At 40.4% G+C, this 19658-nt stretch overlaps 1 protein-coding gene across 3 annotated transcripts in view; it reads right to left on the bottom strand.

Annotated features, from left to right (window-relative positions):
* The window catches only part of MTHFSD (methenyltetrahydrofolate synthetase domain containing), a 601324-nt gene that overhangs the window by 247948 nt on the left and 333718 nt on the right, over positions 1–19658 (bottom strand). For all 3 annotated transcript variants that reach the window (XM_044082038.1, XM_044082037.1, XM_044082036.1), the window contains exon 5: positions 3686–3776. In XM_044082038.1, coding sequence (XP_043937973.1) covers positions 3686–3776 — 91 coding nt within the window. The remainder of the gene's footprint in view (positions 1–3685; positions 3777–19658) is intronic.

Genomic DNA, 19658 nt, shown 5'->3' on the forward strand with positions numbered 1-19658 from the left:
CCGCTGAGCAGGCACCGGCTTCCGAAGAAGCACTTCGCACTACAGATTCTCGACACAAACCAATGACTTCTTTCTCGTCTACCATTCTTTCAAAAACTACCGAGTTTCTAAGGCCCAGGTACGAACCACGTCCAAGAAACTGATGACCCCATCTCAGGCACCTGCTTCCTTGCCTCAGTGTCAAATGCTTAAAATGGTGGAAGACCTTATAATGCTGATCAGGGGAAGCCAAGCTACCCCTTCCAAAAGAAAAAGAGATTTGTCCCCAGTAGTTTTATCTGAACAGGAGTCTGATGACTATAATGCATCTGAATATGAAGACATGCAACCCCTTTCTGCTTATGAGGATTCTGATGCAGAGGAATCTATTCCTTCAACCTCTCCACCCGAGGACTTTTCCTTTGGGGAAACCCTTCATACTTTAAGGAAGCATTTCCAATGGGAATGTCAGGACTACCCTCAGTCTAAAAAAAAGACTCAGGGAATTCTTAGATCTTCCACAGCATAGACCCTTGGTCATTCCTCCTGTCCTGAATGTTATGGATGACGTTTTCATGGAATCTAGTTTGACTCCTGATACCCTCCCCTCCTGCTCCCAGGAAACCTGACAGGTATTACAGAGACCCTGACTCACACAAATTTCCTTTCAAAAATCATACTGCTGACCCTGAGGTCATTTCTCAAAGGCCTAAAGGAATGAAAGCAACTTCTGCTAAGAATCCCACCCCCTCAGACAGAGATTCCTGAGCACTAGACAGATGGGGTAAAAAGTATACACCTCTGTTACTCTTGCTATTAGAGCACTAAATTGCAAGTTACATATGCTAAAATTTCAGCAGCATACCATGGAACTCCTCAAACAAAAAATATCATCCTTTCCTGCTTGTGCAGAAAATAAGGAGTTACAAGAGTTAATGCATTCTGCAAGTCAAGTAACTAAGCGGGTCTGTATCATATGAGTGAATTGCACAAATTGTGAACGCTCATAATATCGAATGTACTGGACCTCGAACTTCCCTATTGTGGGGGGCTGTGCCCCCCGCTAAATATATATTCCAACTTCGAGATCGCACTACAGTGAGGAATGGGCAAATATCCCATTCTTCACCGCAATCTCTGAAAAAGCACTTTGAGGTCCAGTACGTTCGATATTATGAGCGTTCGCAATCTCTCTCTCTCTCCAGCTCCTCTTCCACAGGAAGTCTGGCATCCTGTGACAGTGGTGCCTCACTTTCAACCTGGGTACTACAACTCATCTCTACCTTTGCAGTCACTCTGTCCAAGGGAACATCAGTACTCACAAGCAGCTGTGGCTCACATTCAGTCTCACTGCTACACAGTAGCTCCCTCCCTGAAGTAACCACCTCACCAGTCCTGGCTGCATCAATGCAGTCTGTCTGGGTCTCCCCCATGCTACCAGACCCACATGCTTGTCTCCTAGCCTGACTGTGTGTAACTGCATAAGCACAAGGTACTGCCTCATCCAAATCCTTCCCTAGCAGGACATCTGCAGGATGGTAGTTCGGTACCCTTGTTGTCTCAAGACAACCTACTATTGGCATTTTGTCTTCCCCACTTACTGGCTCTCTCGCCTTTTGTTTCCTACCTTGCCTCCATGGACATCTGTACTGCACATGGTTGCATTCAAAACATTTAACCCTAGGTCCTGGACGTGTATCTGGACTAGTGGCTTCCCCTGCTTCTGGCAGATTCTGTTGGGGCAGTCTGTGCTACCCACCATGGGATCCTTTAGACCCATGAGCAGTACTGGGGGTCCCTTTCCTGTGCAGGGATGTCCTGCTTGCAAGGTATAGGTCTCCCTTCTTCCGCAACTCATCTGAAGTAGCACATTGTCTATCAGCTAACCAGATCCTCATGTCCTCATGCAAAGTGCTAAGGGCTTGTTCCCTCACCAAAAGGTCTGTCAGACATTCAAAAGTGGTGACCTGACATCCACTCACCCAGCTATGAAAATAAGTGTTCAGTTCAGAAACATATTCAATTGAATTGTACAGGTTATAGGTCACATTAAAGGTGGAAAAAATTTTGATATGATTTACTGTGGTCTCATTTTTTTATATCACAAAAACCTGGCATTTTAACAGGGGAGTGTACACTTTTTGTAGCCACTGTAGTTATAAAAAAAGAAAAAGTAGAAGTGTAAGACACCAAGCACAACTGGCAAGGTAAGTGGGAAATGTAACTTAAGGTTTTCTCTTTTTGCTTGAATGACCGTTTCTGGATAGTATACAACTCCTAATAATGGGCTTTCTCTGAGCCTGTGACAGCCAGGATCTCTACCGGTTTATGCTTAACCCTCTGAAATGCATCCACAGAGGTACCCAAAAGAAGGTTATCTCCAGGGAGATCATGGACTGAGCAACCAGGATCCTGTCAGCCAGCTGTGAGAGTTCTGGACTGGGCAACCCACAAGTTACTTGCTGAGCAAGGAAATACCAGAAGACATTTCTCCAAGCAAGGTTTCAAATGCCACTGCCAACATTTCAGTAATGACTCTGGGCGCGTGAAAGTGAAAACAGCAACATTTTGTACAGGAAGTTATATCCACCAAAATCCTCCTGTGTGGACCCCAAATGCTAATATTACAAAGAGCATCTCTCTTGCTCAGTGACATGCAGCTGTAAAAGTAAAATCCCCTTGCAGGGTGGAGGGATCACTGTTCAACCAGTTAAGATGTGAGACCTTAGTCATTTCTCTCTGTCTTCAGCACTGTTAATGGTTACATTGTGTAGTGATGGGATAGTTTACAGGCAAGTGATCTCACTGTAACAAAGGATGCTTTGTTGAAAGTTTGGGTGTGATATTCAGTAGCACAGGGGAAAAGCTGATTAGCTTTGTTAGACTTGTGAGCCACATGGTAAGAAATAGCCTTGCTTAGGGTGAAAAATCTGCAAAATATGACAAGTAATGAGAGCTGTACTAATAGTCAGAAACAACAGCGAGTTAAAAAAATTCTAAGCTAGTATTAGCATGCAGCTTGAAAGGCAGAAAAGTCCTACATAATGGGAAAATGCCAAGATAACAGGCCTAAGGGAAGATGCCGACATCTACACGTGCTTACCTATTAGCAAACTAGGTGTGCGGGATTGCGCGAAATGCCACAATGATTACCAGAGTTACTTATAAAGGATCAAAGGATCATAAGAGATTATTAGGCTATCGATCCAGAGGTCATTTCAAGCCTAGCGATTTCATCCCAATGTAATGCCATAGAAATATTACCCAATACCCAGGATTGCATTTAATAATGACTGCCCATGTCCAGGAGGGTTGTGAGCACACACAAAAAAAATATATATATGTATATATATATATATATATATATATATATATATATATATATAGAAGGAGGCAGGAGACAGCAGAGTAATATGTATGAATTTTGTAGAAAACAATAATTCTTTCACAAGTTTACTTAAAGTTACATAATAAAAAGTTAACACCCCTCCCTTTAAAGCAGCAAGACGGAAGCAGAAGCCATTCTTCAATGAGATGATAGAGCCTGTGTGGAAGGACTTTGACATTTCTGAAATGATTAGATGTCTATGGTATACTACAACTTTCCTTTTTCATGCAAAACTTTACTGAAATGTAACTCACTGCACATCACTCTACTAGGTAAAAGCATCAGCAGTTCATGTTTGTTTATTTTTTGTTCTCTCACCTTTTTCAGACACAGCCACTGATCCAACCACTATCAAATCCACCTGAACACTTGCATCCAGGCCAACTGGCACACTGTACTCTTTAACTCCCTACAAAACAAAAACACACATGCTGTAATCAACACATTAAAAAAGTGCACCACATCTGTTTAAATCAAGGTTATTTAGATTATGTAATGCTTAAAGTGTGAATGGTGAGGACACAACAGTTCACTATTTTGTACATTTCATACGTTACACTCGAGGACTTTACATACCACAGACACCTATTTACAGGTAACAGAGCTACATTACATAAGGAAAGTACAGTTTTGTACCTACCATAAATGTAGATGTTCAAAGATCCACATTGCTGCAGTCCTTACACTTGGGGTAGTCTGCTGTCCTCGGTCGGCCCGAATATCAAAGTATATGGCTGACGTCGGTCAAGGCGCATTAGACTGACATCAGGACGTCAGGGTACAAATGCACATGACCGACGTCATATCCTCAGTCTTTTCTTGCCCCAGATGTCAGAAGACCCTAACAAGAAAGGTCAAAACCCAAAGACAACAAAACCAACAACCAACCACCCTAGCACTAATAAAATGTACAATATATACAATATACACAATATTTACAATCCAACCCACACAACCGCCTCTAACTACAGAGGGGAAGGAGGGAGGTAATTGACTGCAGCAATGTGGATCTTGAACATCTACATTTATGGTAGGTACAAAACTGTACTATGTTCTTCATCTCACATTGCTGCAGTCCTTACACTTGGGTAGAATCCCAAAGCAGAGGTAAGGGAGGATGGCACAACTATAAAGAAGCAGGAGCTGCCAAAATGCCCTGTAAAATAGCAGTGGCAAAACCAGCCCTAGATTTAGAGTAAAGTGGAAGGTGATAATGCTTAGAGAAAGTATGCACAGAACTCCAAGTAGCTGCCTCCAAGATATCTTTAGTTGCCACCCCCCTTAAAAAAGCTGTTGAAGTGGCAGTAGCCCTAGTGGAATGAGGCCTAATCCCAGCTGGAACCTCCTTGCCATGATGGGAATAACAGAAAGCAATGCAAAACCCAATCCACTTTGAAATAGTTTGTTTTGACACAGGCTTGCCCTGAGAACTCAAACCAAAAGAAACAAATAACTGCTGAGACTGCCTGAACCCTTTAGTTCTGCTTAAATAATATCGCAACTGCCTGTGTATATCCAAAGTGTGCAAAATCTTTTCCCCTTTATTTTGGGGTTTGCATAAAAGGTAGGCAAATGAATAGTTTGGTTTAAAGACACACTAGAAACCACTTTAGGCATAAAGGAAGGATTAGTACGCAAAGATACCCTATCCTTATGGAAAATTAAGAAAGGCTCAACTGCCATAAGGGCCTGTAATTCAGAAACCCTTCTCGCAGAGGTAATGGCTAACAAAAAAGCAGTCTTCCATGATAAATATTTCAACTCAGCAGTAGCTGCAGGCTCAAAAGGTTGTAGAGTGAGTTTCTCCAACACAAAATTGAGATCCCAAGCAGGAGTAGGAGCTCTCCGTGGGGGTCTTATATTCTTTGCCCCTCTAAGGAATTGCTTAAACAAAGGATGAGAAAACAATGGTGGGTCACAATCATAGTGAGCAGAAATTGCTGCAGCATGAATCTTAATAGAAGAGAAGGACAAACCTTTGTCCAGTAACTCAGTAAGATATTGAAGAGCCACACTTAAATTAGGCTTAGAAATATCAAATGCTTTTGCTGCACTCCAAAATAAAAATCTCTTCCATTTATCTGCGTACACTTTCTTGTACTAGGCCTTCTGGCTTCCAAAATAACATTCAAAACTTGCTGTGGAAGCTGAAACCCTCCAGGGTTTAAAACAGAATATGCCAGGCTGTCAGGTGAAGAGAGTGAAGTTTGACATTGAGTAAATGACTGTTCTCCTGAGTCAGCAGGTGTGGAATCGAAGGTAAAGGCCATGGAGGCTCCTGCACCAGACTTCTCAGTAGTGGGTACCAATGCTGTCAAGGCCAATCTGGAGCTATTAAAATCATCTTTGGCTTGTCCTGTCTGACCTTCAGAAGTACCTTTGGGAGGAGAGGCAGAGGTGGAAAGGCATACACATGAAGATTGCTCCAATTGAATGAAAGAGCATCCACTTTCCAAGCTGTGGGATGAAAACTTTTGTGCAAAACTTTGGCAGCTGGTAGTTTAGTGGAGAAGCGAACAGATCTATGTCTGGAGTTCCCCATGACACTGTCAATTTCTGAAATACATGAGGATCCAATTTCCACTCGTGGGGATCCATAATTTGTCTGCTCAACACATCTGCTAAGGAGTTCTGTGCTCCCGGCAGAAACCTTGCCTGAAGATTTAGCTGTAAACTGAGAGCAGTCTCCCACAAAATCATTGCTTGTCTGCACAGAGGATAAGAATGTGTTCCCCCTTGCTTGTTGATGTACCACATGACAGTTGTGTTGTCTGTTAGAATCAACACCTGCCCTGGAAGAAGTAAATCATTGAAAGCTATTAATGCAAATTGGACTGCTAACATCTCCTTCAGGTTGATATGTAGATGTAGAAGTCTGGCAGGCCACGTGTCTTGTATCCACTTTCCATTTAGATGAGCTCCCCAAGCATTGTCTGAGGCATCTGTCGTTAGAATCTGACTTGCCTCTGGCCGGGTCACAGAGAGTCCCTTGTTTAGGTGACATTCCTGAGCCCACCACAAAAATTCCTTTTGAATGCAAGGTATTATCTGAATGACAGTGTCCAAATCTTGGCAGTGCTGTGTCCATACATTTTTGAGATACCATTGTAGCTTCCTCATATGCAGTTTGGCATTGGGAAGCACCAGAATACAAGATGCCATGAACCCCAAGGCTTGAAGGACTGTCCTTGCAGTCAGCCTGGACTGATGAGACAATTGATGGAAGTAAAGAGAAAGATTCTTTTGTTTGTCCGGGGTCAAAAGGCCATCTGGGATGCTGTATTCAGTCTCACACCCAGAAAGCACATGTCCTGAGAGGGTACTAGACTGGACTTTATTTCGCTCACAGAATACCCCAGGCATCTTAGCACTGTTATCACATAGTGTAGATGATGAAGAAGTTCTTCTTTTCCTTGAGCCAGAATCAGACAATCGTCCAAATAAGGATAGATCTGTATTCCTCTTAGTCTGAAGAAAGCTATCACTGGAGCCAGAACCTTCGTGAATACTCTGGGCAGTAGATAAGCCAAAGGGCAATGCAGAGAACTGATAATGAGAAGTCCCAGCCCGAAACGTAGATACTTCCTGCAACTTAGCCTGATAGGAACATGAAGGTAAGCCTCCTTGAGATCCAGAGTCACCATCCAATGATCTTTGCCCAGCAGAGGTAAAAGTTGTTGTAACGTCAACATTTTGAACTTGGGAATGTCCAGATAAGTGTTGAGGATAGATAAATCCAAAATTGGTCTCCACGTGTTCCCCTTCTTTGGTACTAGGAACAGGCGAGAATAAAATCCTAGGCCCACTTCTGACAGAGGGACCGCTGAATGGCTCCTATTTGGAGCAGCAGAGAAATCTGTTTGTGAGCCTCTATTCTTTGCTGAGGAGGAACGTCTGGCATGCCTTTGAAAGGAGGCAAGGTATGGAAATAAAACCTGTAACCTTGGTGTATGATATCCAATACCCATCTGTCTTGGGTAATTAAACTCCAATTTTCTTTGAAAAGTGCCAACCTTCCTCCCAAAGGTGCTGCCAGTCGAGAAGACTCTGGCAGCTGAAAAGGTAGGTCATTGGGTCTGTTTACGAAAGGACTGACCCCTGCCCTCACCAAGACTGTGCAGGTGAACTCCTGTTCTAGGCCTGAAAGAGCCCTGAGCGCTGCCGCTACGCCGTCTAGACCTGCGCCTAGACTGGGAATCCTAAGAAGGATACGCCCACGGCTTAGTAGGCCAATATCTGCTAAACTGGAGGCTGAACCTGCAAAAAATCTTTAACAGTCTGCATAGACTTAGCCTTGTCTTCCATTTTATTTAAGACTGCCTCAACAGGTGAACCAAATAACACATCAGATTGTAAAGGAGCATCCAAAATCCTTGTCTTAACATGGTCAGATAAATTCTGATCCCTCAGCCAGGCGTGCCTGCGAAGAACTGACCCTGTGGCAGCCACCCTAGACGAGGCCTGTACAGCATCAAAACCACATTGCAAAGAATGCTTACCCACTTGTTCAGAGACATGTACCAAATCCTGTAACTCTTTACAGTCAATACCTTCCGCCAGAGCATCTACCTTAGACTTCAATTGAGACAGTAGATAGTTTTGGTATTTCAACATGTGAAACTGGCAATTTAGAGCCCTCATAGCTAGGGTGGAAGACGTATAAACTTTCTTTCCCCATCTATCCAAAGCCCTAGCCTCTTTATCTGGAGGAACTGGATTTTTAACAACAGAAGCCTTAACACCCTTAGGCCCCTGACTAACAGTTTCTGGGTCCGCCCTAGGACTCTTAAAAAGAAACTTATGAGCTTCAGGCACCCTATAATACCTATCCGCTTAACAGGAGCAGGAGGCAAGGAATCAGGATTAAGAGAAGCCTCTGCAAACACATCCTCCACCACATCCAGAACAGGAGGTATAGCCAAAGGCCTATGCTGTGGTAAAAACAGAAATTCCCTAAGCCTTTTCCTGGAATCAGAGAAATCCTGACCCTCCCACTTAAAATGCTCCCTCATGGAATGGAGGGTCTCTGAAAAAGAAAAATTCTCAGGAGGAGAAGCAGAAGGAGTAGAATCATCCACATCAGAATCAGAATAAGGAGAATACTCCTGCAAGTCTTCAGCCGAAGACTCTGAAACATCTGAAGCCTGCTCAAAACTCCCCAACTCAGGTTCCACCCTAGGCCTCTTATCAGGAGGGGGCAAAGAACCTCTAATTAAGGTAATCAAATCTTCTGCCATTTTAAGCATATGCTTCTTGGGCACAGATCCTGAAGAACTAGGAGTGACACCAACTGAAGCTAAACCTGGCCTGCCTCTGGGAGAAGCCTTGGAAACAGAAGGCCTAACCACCCTAGGAAGGGAGGGGAGTACAGTAACCTGAGAAGCCCCTTCAGCCTGACTTGCCTCCTGAGAGGCCACATCCTGCAATAACAAGGTCCCCCCCTGGGCCTCCAGAGAAACCTCCGGTGGAACCACCGGCTCCACCGATACCTCTAAAGAACCGGCGTCCGGTACGGACGACTCGTCTACCCTGGACTTAGCTGTTTTATCCTTGCGCTTCTTTGAAGAAGCGGACGTCGGAGCATCCGACGGCATAGTGTAATTGCACCGCTTCCCAAAGACTAACCTGGCACAATCTAACCTTCTTAATAGTGCGCTTATTGAATCTAGCACAAAAGCGACACCCAACAACGTCGTGCTCAGGCCCTAAACAAGGAATACACAAGGTATGATAATCTCTATGCGGTATCTGTTTCCCACAAGAAATACAGTTATTCACTTTTTCTGACATCCGGTAAACCACTGAGGCAAGAAAAAAGCAAAATATTCCCAACGGGTACTTAGCCAACTTTGACTCGGTCTGAAACTCCGAACTCGAAAAATTTCAGAATGCCGAACGGCACTTGCAACGCTGCTTCTGCATCGGACCATGCGGCAAAAAAGACTGAGGATATGACGTCGGTCATGCGCATTTGTACCCTGACGTCCTGATGTCAGTCTAATGCGCCTTGACCGACGTCAGCCTTATACTTTGATATTCGGGCCGACCGAGGACAGCGGACTACCCCAAGTGTAAGGACTGCAGCAATGTGAGATGAAGAACATCAGTAAAACAAAAGGTAAGAAAGCACATTAAAACACATATTAAACAGTCCAATGTCGCCATCTCGTCAAATGTCATTCCAGCATACAGGTACACAATAAGGTCATAAACATTTAATTTCTAAATATTGCTGCTTTTCCAAACACCTTTATTAAATTATTACTTATGACACAGGCAAATATACATTCATATAAAACTAATCAAACTATAGTAACATAAGCATTGTACTTCACATATATTGAACCCAACACAGACAGCGCAAAGGATCAACAGCTTGTACAGGGAAATAAACAATTTTATTGTAAACCAATGAAACACTCCAAAACCCAGGGTTAAGCGCTTTCATCTGCTAACACAGACTTCATCAGAACCCCGAACTACAATTTGTATTGCATTAAAAAACTTTTTTGGCGCCAAAAATAATTAAAGCAACACATCCTATAAAAAATTCACTGTAAATACCAGTCATATGAATTGAACTAAAAACAAGTAAAAACCTTAAACACGACATAACCAACAACTAATAAGGAAATATCCATGTTATAAAATAAAATATACATAAACAATGTATATATATATATATGTGAATATATATATATATATATATATATATATATGTATAAAACATAATAAATTGAATATTAATAGAATAAACATTAAACATTAATAGTCTTATTTTGTGTGTAAAAATAAATACACCCACTGTATTGTAACATAGTAGTGAAATTAAAATAATGAATTTACAATAATTTGTAAATGAAATGTAAAATGTGAAATGTTAAATTTAATAAGTGAATGTCTCACAAACTTCAAGCCAATTGTAAAAAAGGCTTGATGCTAATAAAATCGTTAATACCAGGGAAACGAGTGGCATCCTTTAGTATTTGCCATTTAGCTTCTTTCATGGCAAGAAGAGCTTTCCAATTACCCCCAAACGGTGAAACATCCACTTTGTCAATAATGAAAAATTTAAAAATGTGTGTGTCACCATATGAGGAAATGTGTCTATACAGTGCATTCTTAGAATCTCCTGTTTTGATCTTATAAAGATGTTCATAAATACGTTTTTTAAGGTGTCTCTCGGTTTTCCCTATATAGTAGGTGGGACATGTCGTACATGTAGCAATGTACACAACCTTGGATGTATTACAATTCCCAACCTTACTTTTAACATAGGTCCTATTAAAATCAGCCAACCTGACACCATCACCTTCCCTAATGGCATCACACTGCCTGCAACATCCACATTTCCTAGTCCCACCATACTTTGGTTTAGTACTAGTTCTAGTCTCAAGAATGCTCTTGATATTGGGTCCGGTCTTGAAAACAAAACCTGTTTTTTTTCCAAAAACATCTTCCAAATCTTTGTCAACACAAATTGACCTCCAATGCTCACAAATGATATTTTTAATGAAGTGAACAAAAGGAGAATAAGTTAAAACACAAACTCTATGCCTATTTACAGTATTAAACCGATCCTTACTCTTGTTTAAGCAACCAACACCCAAAATTGGGGGATATTTGATACCCCATTCACCCTTGACATATTGGGTGATGTCATCCAAAAGTGAAATCGGGTATCCCCTGTCAAGGAACATGGATTTAATAAAATCAAGTTCACTACACATTAACTCCTTGTTAGAAGACATGCGTGCTGCCCTGATACATTGTCCCTTGAAAACGTTCTTAAAAACATGTCTAGGGTGGTTGCTGCTGTATTGTAAATAGTCGTTGGAAAAAGTCTCCTTCCTGTAGATACGAGAAACAAACCCTTCCTCTGAATGACTTGTGTATAAATCTAAATAGGCAATTCCACTAGTGTCAAAATGGTGGGTAAATCTCAAGAAGTCTGTAGTCTGATTGATGTAATCAATAAAAAGGGGAATCCTGTCAATTGGACCATTCCATAAAATAAATAGATCGTCCAAATATCTGGTGTAAAAAACTATGTTGGAGAAGAATTCACTAGAGAATAGGAACTTGGTTTCCCACTCTAGCATCACGAGGTTGGCAAAGATGGGAGCACAAGAGGCCCCCATCGCCACCCCTCTCTTCTGCTTATAAAATTCACCCTCAAATTGACTGAAGTTATAATCCAAGACAAGAGACATCATATCCAGAAGAAGACAAATGTGGTCCCAACTAAATCAGAAACTGCCCTCAAACTATTGCTAAAAAATTCAAGACCTATGTCTCTCGGGATACAAGAGAAAAGATCAACTATGTCAATAGTCAAAAAAAAACCAACCCCTTTCTCCACAATTCTGGAGACAACCAACCCAGAAATGACCAAGAGTCCTTAATTAAGTGGGGTATCTTATCATATAGGGGTTTGATCCACCTGTCAATAATCACCCCGATGGGGTAAGTCTTGGAACGACTACCAGAGACAATGGGCCTGAAAGGGGGCTGGGAAATACATTTGTCAACTTTGGAGATACCAAAGATCGTGGCCAAAATCGGAAATTCAAGCCTAATAAAATCGTGGGTGTCCTTGGTAATCCTGTGGTCCAAGAGATATTCATCAATAGCTAAATCTATCCTTTTGTGACCCACATTAATCTCATTCAAAGATACCACCTCATAGTTGCCAGAATGTAGAATAATGTTGGTCATAGAGTTGATATAGTCAATGCTCTTGAACAATACAATCCCACCCCCTTTGTCAAGTTTCATGACGCGAATGTCCCCGTTGGAAATGAAAAAATCCAAACACGTACGTTCCTCCCTAGTTAAGTTGTCCACTTGATCTTTGACTTGATCTTTTTTAATGGTTTTAGTGAGACCGTAAATGTCTTGGCAAACCATTTTTTCAAAATTCAACACCTGTGGATGAGAAATAGGAATTTAGGTACTTTTTTGTATAATTTGTTGTTAATGTTTTCAATAGTTCCTACTTCAAATTGGTCAACAACGCCCTGTTTAAATTGTAAGGCTAGATTAAAACGTCTACAAAACAACTTAACCTCTTTAATAACATCAACTAAATTAAAACGTACAGTGGGAATAAACTTAGTTCCCTTTATAAAAAGCTGGAACATGTCTTGTGTGATATTGAGATCCGTGTAATTAAAAATGTTGAATCCGTGATAGGAGTTAATGATTTTCCCCTCACTGTGACAACTTGAATTCAGACCATTCTGAATGGGAGAATCCGAAAAAACAAAAACAGAGGATGGACTAAAACCCCCTTCGTGGTGCATAGAATGTTCCACCGAGTCAATGGAAACTCTAAAATCTGTTGGAACCACATCTACCACCTCCTGTTGTTTGGGTGTTGTTTCTTGGGGGCGGGAAAAAATCTCCCCCCTTGAAAATTTGACTCGTGATCTGTCTGTCGATCTCCCTGAAACAATCTGGATCCTCCCCCCATCTCTTTCCTATCTACCGGCCAAACATATGCCCTGTGGTTGTGATAGGATTCTAAATCCCTTGAAATTTTCCTACATTTCCTCAAAAAAATGTTTTTAGCTTTTTGCTCAGCTGTATTGAATTGTTTAATATATAACTCGTTCCATTGGGAGAAAGAAACGTCATTAATAATCTCATGGTTTATTTTCTCTACCTCATTGACTAGAAATGATAATTTCTCATCATTAATCTTAATCAAAAGGTTCATGTAATCAAATCCAAACCCATCAAACAAACTATTAAACACAGATTTCATATTGTCACTGTATTCAATTCCCAATTTGCTTTTCCAAACACCTTTATTAAATTATCACTTATGACACAGGCAAATATACATTCATATAAAACTAATCAAACTATAGTAACATAAGCATTGTACTTCACATATATTGCTATGCATCATATAACCTAAGCAATATTACATAAATGATTCAGTTCCTGCCTTTTTTAAACAAGAAACGTCTTTATTAAACCATCACTTAATACATATGCAATCATACACTTATATAAATGAAAACAAACCACACCGACACAATCCTAGTCGCAAGCATTTTACATCACAAGCCATAGTGACACACACACAGTTGCAAACATTATACATCACTTATAATCTACCCAAGCATTCTCACTCAAATATTACATAGCTCATTTAAGTCCTGCCGCCTTTTAGACCTCAGCCCTCCCTTGTATGTAGTGTTCCCACAATTCCCATTTTTTTCCTATGTAGTTTGCTCCTACCCTTTTCTAAAAATCTCAGTTCCTGTTATTATATTCACTACTTCCAGTATAATTGATTTAGATTCTGATTGCCATTTTCTAGTAATTGCTTTTTGGCAGCCACCATTATTAGACACAGTAAGGCCTTATCATGTGTATCACAGCTCAGAAAAATCATCTCCCTCATCAAACATATCTGCCCACTCTGCATCTCCAACAGTGCATCCTGCAAGGAATCCTTAAAGTTTGCCAACTCATTGCACTCCCAGAAAATATGTTCCCATTACCTCTTTCTTCCCCTTCACACCTCCAACATTTGCTGTCTACCTGAGGAAAAATTCTCTGGAGTATGCTTGGGATACACACTTCTAGGCAAAAATCCTAAATCTTCTAGAATTTGTTGCATATTTGGAAGATATATATATATATATATATATATATATATATATATATATATATATACATATACATATCATCCCATTGTTTCTTTGTGAATTGCTTATCCAGTCTCTCTTCCCAATCCTTCCAAACCTCCTCTGATTGATTCTTATAGTTATCATGCAATATTTTATATGCTCTACTAATTATTCCTTTTTAATGGCAACTTCTGTTCTAGATTCTCTACTAGTGCTACTCTTTCATTTAGGACTCCCCCCATTTTTTCTCTTTGCCTATACTTTGATGTCAATCCCTGACAGGGAAGGCAATCTCTTACCTGCAGCCAAAATACATTATTGGTTTCTTTCCAGTCTATCATCGTTCCCTCTCTAGTTATTTGCTCCCAATGCCTTGGCTCCTTTGCCAGTTTTCTCCAATAAATTTAGGCCTCTTCTTGCCTATTGTTTGTATCCCTAATTGCAGTCACCCTATTGGCAGAATCTCCTTTCACCATTCCCGTGTTGGCTTAGTTCTTGGAATACTTTCTGCTAGTTTGTGAATATAATGTTCTGTATGATTATTGTTATTCTCCTTAAGGGTCTGCATCCAAAATCCCAGTCTCTCCTTGTTTCTTCAGCTTCCCCCTGCTTCATCATCATCACTTTCCACTTTGAAATACAGTTTTCTGCTTGTGTTATGTACAGGAGCCTTAACTGTGTAGCTCTGAAGTACCCCTTCAAATTGGGTAATCCTAATCCACCCTGTTCTACTGGAAGAAGCAGCTAATCCCACTTGACTCTTGCAGTCTTCCCCTCCCAGATAAAGGCCATCAGCTCTTTATTAATTGCTACCCACAACTGGCTGATAAAAAAATGCCTGACCTGTACCTTACTATCCACATCCATTTTCTCAGTTTTTGTATTATCTTTTGTTCAGTCTCTTCCCACATATCCTTAGCTGCCACACTAGAAACATTTTTAATCCATACTCTACTAAATATTTCATTTTATCACGTCCTCATAAATATGGGCATTCCTGCATTTTAGCTTCATTAATGGTGTATCCTGAAAAGATCTCAAAATGTTCCACAACACTGTAATGTCTTTTTCTGGTTTTGTCAGGTACAAAATAATATCATCTGAAAATAAAACCAGGTTTTCTTGACTACCATAAAATTATATCCTTGAATTTCTGAGTCCCTTATTTTCTTAGCGAATGGTTCTAAATATAATGCAAATAATAAACGGGACAGAGGACACCCCCTGCCTTGTTCCTCTGCTCAAGCAGAAATTATCAGAGAGAGCCCCACCCACTTTAATTTTCTCCTCAGATCCCCCATATATTCTCCTAATCAACCTTATAATTTTTTCAGGAGTTGCAAACGCTTCCATTGCCCTGCTCATAAAGTCCCAGCTTACTCTGTCAAATGCTTTCTCGGCATCAAGACCAACAACAACGGTATTTTCTTACATTCTTCTTCCCTCTGTATCATCAATGTTCTCTTAATGTTGTCAAATGTTTGCTTCCCCTCCACAAAGCCACACTGATCCATATTGAAAGTGTCTATAGCAGAATCGCGAACGTTCACAATGTTGAATCCGACATTGTCGACAAATAAACAGCGAAACCACAGAACATCGAAGAGGTAAATGGAAATCTCCGTAAAGGGAGATTTCCGTTTACGTCAATGTAGTGTGGTTTCCGAGTTGGAATATTTAAGTAGCGGGGGGTGTGGGGGTGCAGGGTGTCTTGCCCCCCTGCTTAAAGCAAGTAGGTCTATTTTTTGACTTTTTAAGATGTTTTTATTAGGTGTTCGATGTTACCTGACTTCGACGATATGGTGTAGATCATATTGTATTCGAAGTTCAGTAACTTCAAGCATCTAATATAAACCCATATTGAAATGGGCCTGTATGAAGCTGGATCTGATGGATCCTTACCCTCTTTAGGTATTACAGCTACCACAGCTTTCTTCAATGCTGCTGCCATTTTAAACTCAGAAAATCTACACAAACACTGTACTGTCACGGCATAACATCCCAGAGCATGTTTCATTGAACTGCACTTTTTCAGCATCAAATATGCTTTCCGGTCTTAATTTTTCAACAGAAATGGCATAACCTATTTGTGCTGTCTGACTGATGAATTAAGCCAAAGTCTCTCACACAGAAGTTATCTGAAGGGCCACAAGAAGATGACTATGCAGTAATGAGGCCAAACCTTGGGGCTTAACAGACATAAAGGCAAGCAGGTTGAATCATGCCCAGGAAGCAAGAAGTACAAAGAAGTACAAAACTGAGGAGTAACAGCAGAGTTTTCTCAACTGGCTGTGTGTGTGTTATGCTTGCATCCTCAACATTCATCTCAACACAAAGTCTCTCTTACTGCAAACAATACATAAATAAAACCCGCAGCTTTGCACTTTCCAGTCTGTGTGCGCAATTGTTTACTAGTGGGGAAAAATCATCACAGTAACCAGATACTTCAGTTTCCTCTAACTTCACTAAAACATGGAAGTTGACTGGCTACTTTTATATTTCCATACATGATGCATTTCCCAATATTCTTGTGTACCAAGTCTTGAGTGAAAAATGGCTTAAACATTCTATTCACTTAGTCGGCCGAATACCTAGAACAGATTCCAGTCTCACCTGTAAAAAAAGCTACTAGCCTATTGGCACTAACCCGGTCAACAAAAGGGATAAATAAAATAAAATAATATAAAATAAAATAAAAAATAAATAAAAACAGACTATCTCTTCTATCCCTGTGAGCATCCTACCTGTCTCTCAAAGTCTTCCACTGTTTCTGAAGGAGACAATTCCATGAAAGATGTTTTCATAGGACAGTCACTTTGTGGAACTACATACCTTTACAGTGTCTCTGGCCAATTTCAAACTAAATTCTTAACATATATATATATATATATATATATATATATATATATATATGTACGTATCTGTCTACGTTTCTATCTCTACGCCCATGTTGTCTATCTGTGCATTTTCATTCATTAACTAAACAGCTGAGCTGGTTCATGAGCACGTTTCACTCATGATTCAGGCTAAGAATCAGACAACAAACTAACAATGTTAATCCCGCATACGTGGAATGCAACATTAGGAAATATTCACAACATATGCAAGAAGCAGAAGAAAGAATAACAAGTGAACACTGTATATAATGGGATACAACAGTACAAATTATTTACAGCATTGAAATATGTAACAGCACAGTAAGAATAAATACTGTATGCAGCATGACTTGTACATATACATTTAAAGAAATGCAAGACAATAAAATTTGTATGCAAAGACAGATTGATTATTTTGATTATTTCTAAGCAGTTCAGAAAATGTTACTAATTGATAAGAGACTAAGACGTGCCTGGGGATTCAATATTCTCCGTGTAGGCTTAGTGCAAAGCCTACATGGAGTTTATGTGTTTGTGTGGTAAGCAGCAGTACTAATTACATATGCATGTCACATACCATGTTTAAATGTAAGCAAGCACCATGTTTAAATGTAAACAAGCACCATGTTTAAATGTAAACAAGCACCATGTTTAAATGTAAACAAGCGCCATGTTTAAATGTAAACAAGCACCGTGTTTAAATGTAAACAAGCACCGTGTTTAAATGTAAACAAGCACCATGTTTAAATGTAAACAAGCACCATGTTTAAATGTAAACAAGCACCATGTTTAAATGTAAACAAGCACCATGTTTAAATGTAAACAAGCACCATGTTTACATGTAAACAAGCATCATGTTTAAATGTAAACAAGCACCATGTTTAAATGTAAACAAGCACCATGTTTAAATGTAAACAAGCACCGTGTTTAAATGTAAACAAGCACCGTGTTTAAATGTAAACAAGCACCATGTTTAAATGTAAACAAGCACGGTCTTCTGGCCAGCAACACTAACCTTGTAAATCAACACGATCATCTGCAGACATGTACACATGCTTACCTATTAGCAAACTAGGTGTGTGGGATTGCACGAAATGCCACAATGATTACCAGAGTTACTTATAAAGGATCAAAGGATCATTAGAGATTATTAGGCTATCGATCCAGAGGTAATTTCAAGCCTAGCCATTTCATCCCAATGTAATGCCATAGAAATATTAGCCAATACCCAGGATTGCATTTAATAATGACTGCCCATGTCCAGGAGGGTTGTGAGCACTATTCCTGGTAAGAATTTATGGTGTCCCATCCATGCATCCAGGTTTCTTTCGACCAGTGTCATAGAGGTGCTCTGATTCACATGAATAGGTAGCCTGTTCCAAAGACATGGCAGTTGCTGGGAGATAAATCTGTCCCTCCAGCATGTCCCATTTAATTCACAGACCATATTTAGGTCCCTGGAACGTGTGGCCCTAGTCGCATGTGACTTACGAATATGCAGCAAGTTCATTAGATTTGTGTCTGTGATTGCTGTGTAAGCCAGGCATAAGTCTCCCCTAAGAAGCAACAGGGACTTTAGTCAGTCCACATAAGGCACTTGCTGGAGTCCGTTGATCTTCTTTGTTAGAAACCTCTGAGGTCTCTCCAATTACTGCAGGTGCTTTGTACGGTACATGCTGAACGGGGCGTTATACTCAATTACGGGCCGGATTAGTGCCGAGTACAGAGGGATTATAACCTCTTTTGGTCTTGAAGCAATGCCTTTACTAATCAAGTGAGCTATGTAGCAAGCCTTCCAGCACATTACATGAAAGTGTATACAGTGCAGAGTAGTGTGGAAACCTGTTTCAGACATACTGAATAAAACTTGTGTAAGTAATCAGGCTTCCAGCACATTACATGAAAATGTATACAGTGCAGAGTAGTGTGGAAACCTGTTTCAGACATACTGAATAAAACTTGTGTAAGTAATCAGTAAGGGTATATAGACTGCATTATAAATAGTCAGGGGAAGTGTGTGCATTGACAAGGGACACAGATGAAGTGTAGGAATGAACACAGGGAAGAGGACAGCTGAAACATGGTAATGTACTGCAAATGAGGGTATGTCAATGAAGACAGCTATAACATGAACACTAATCACATATCGACATGACACAGTACGGACTGCACAGTTACTGTATATTATGTGACTGTCACACAAGGTGATATATCAATGGAGTGGATACTTTGTGATATAAGCAATCTGACATGAACAATGGACATGACATATATCAGGGATGGTATATACAATAGGGATTATGTACATATTGTGAAGATGTGCAAAATGACTTGCCTGAATAAGAATATATTGTCAGCATAAGTTTCCACCAAGCAGGACACATAGTAACAGGTCCATGGACAACAGTAGACAGAAGCACACACAATCAGGGACAATATCAAAATAATACCATCTGCCGGAGGTGTTTGTAGGGAAACCATTATGCCTGTTTTAGAAATAACAACAAACATCTACTTTGTCCCCATGGCTGTGTCAGCAGTCCTTTGTGTGTGTTGACACTGTAGGCATTATACCAATACTACACTTGGATTGTCCACAATTTGCAGTCCTCCACAAGGCTGGTTGGAGAAAGGCATCAGTTTTGATGTCTAACACTTAAATAATGGACTGGAAAGGGCTACCACACAGCCCTGTGATACAGACCTGGTCACTGGACACCAGATACAGGTGACTTCACACATTGCAACATATTTATCTGGCACGTATGT

This window comes from Protopterus annectens, chromosome 8.part1, assembly GCF_019279795.1.
Source record: "Protopterus annectens isolate FY-2018-M chromosome 8.part1, PAN1.0, whole genome shotgun sequence".
In the NCBI taxonomy this organism is placed as follows: Eukaryota; Metazoa; Chordata; order Ceratodontiformes; family Protopteridae; genus Protopterus; species Protopterus annectens.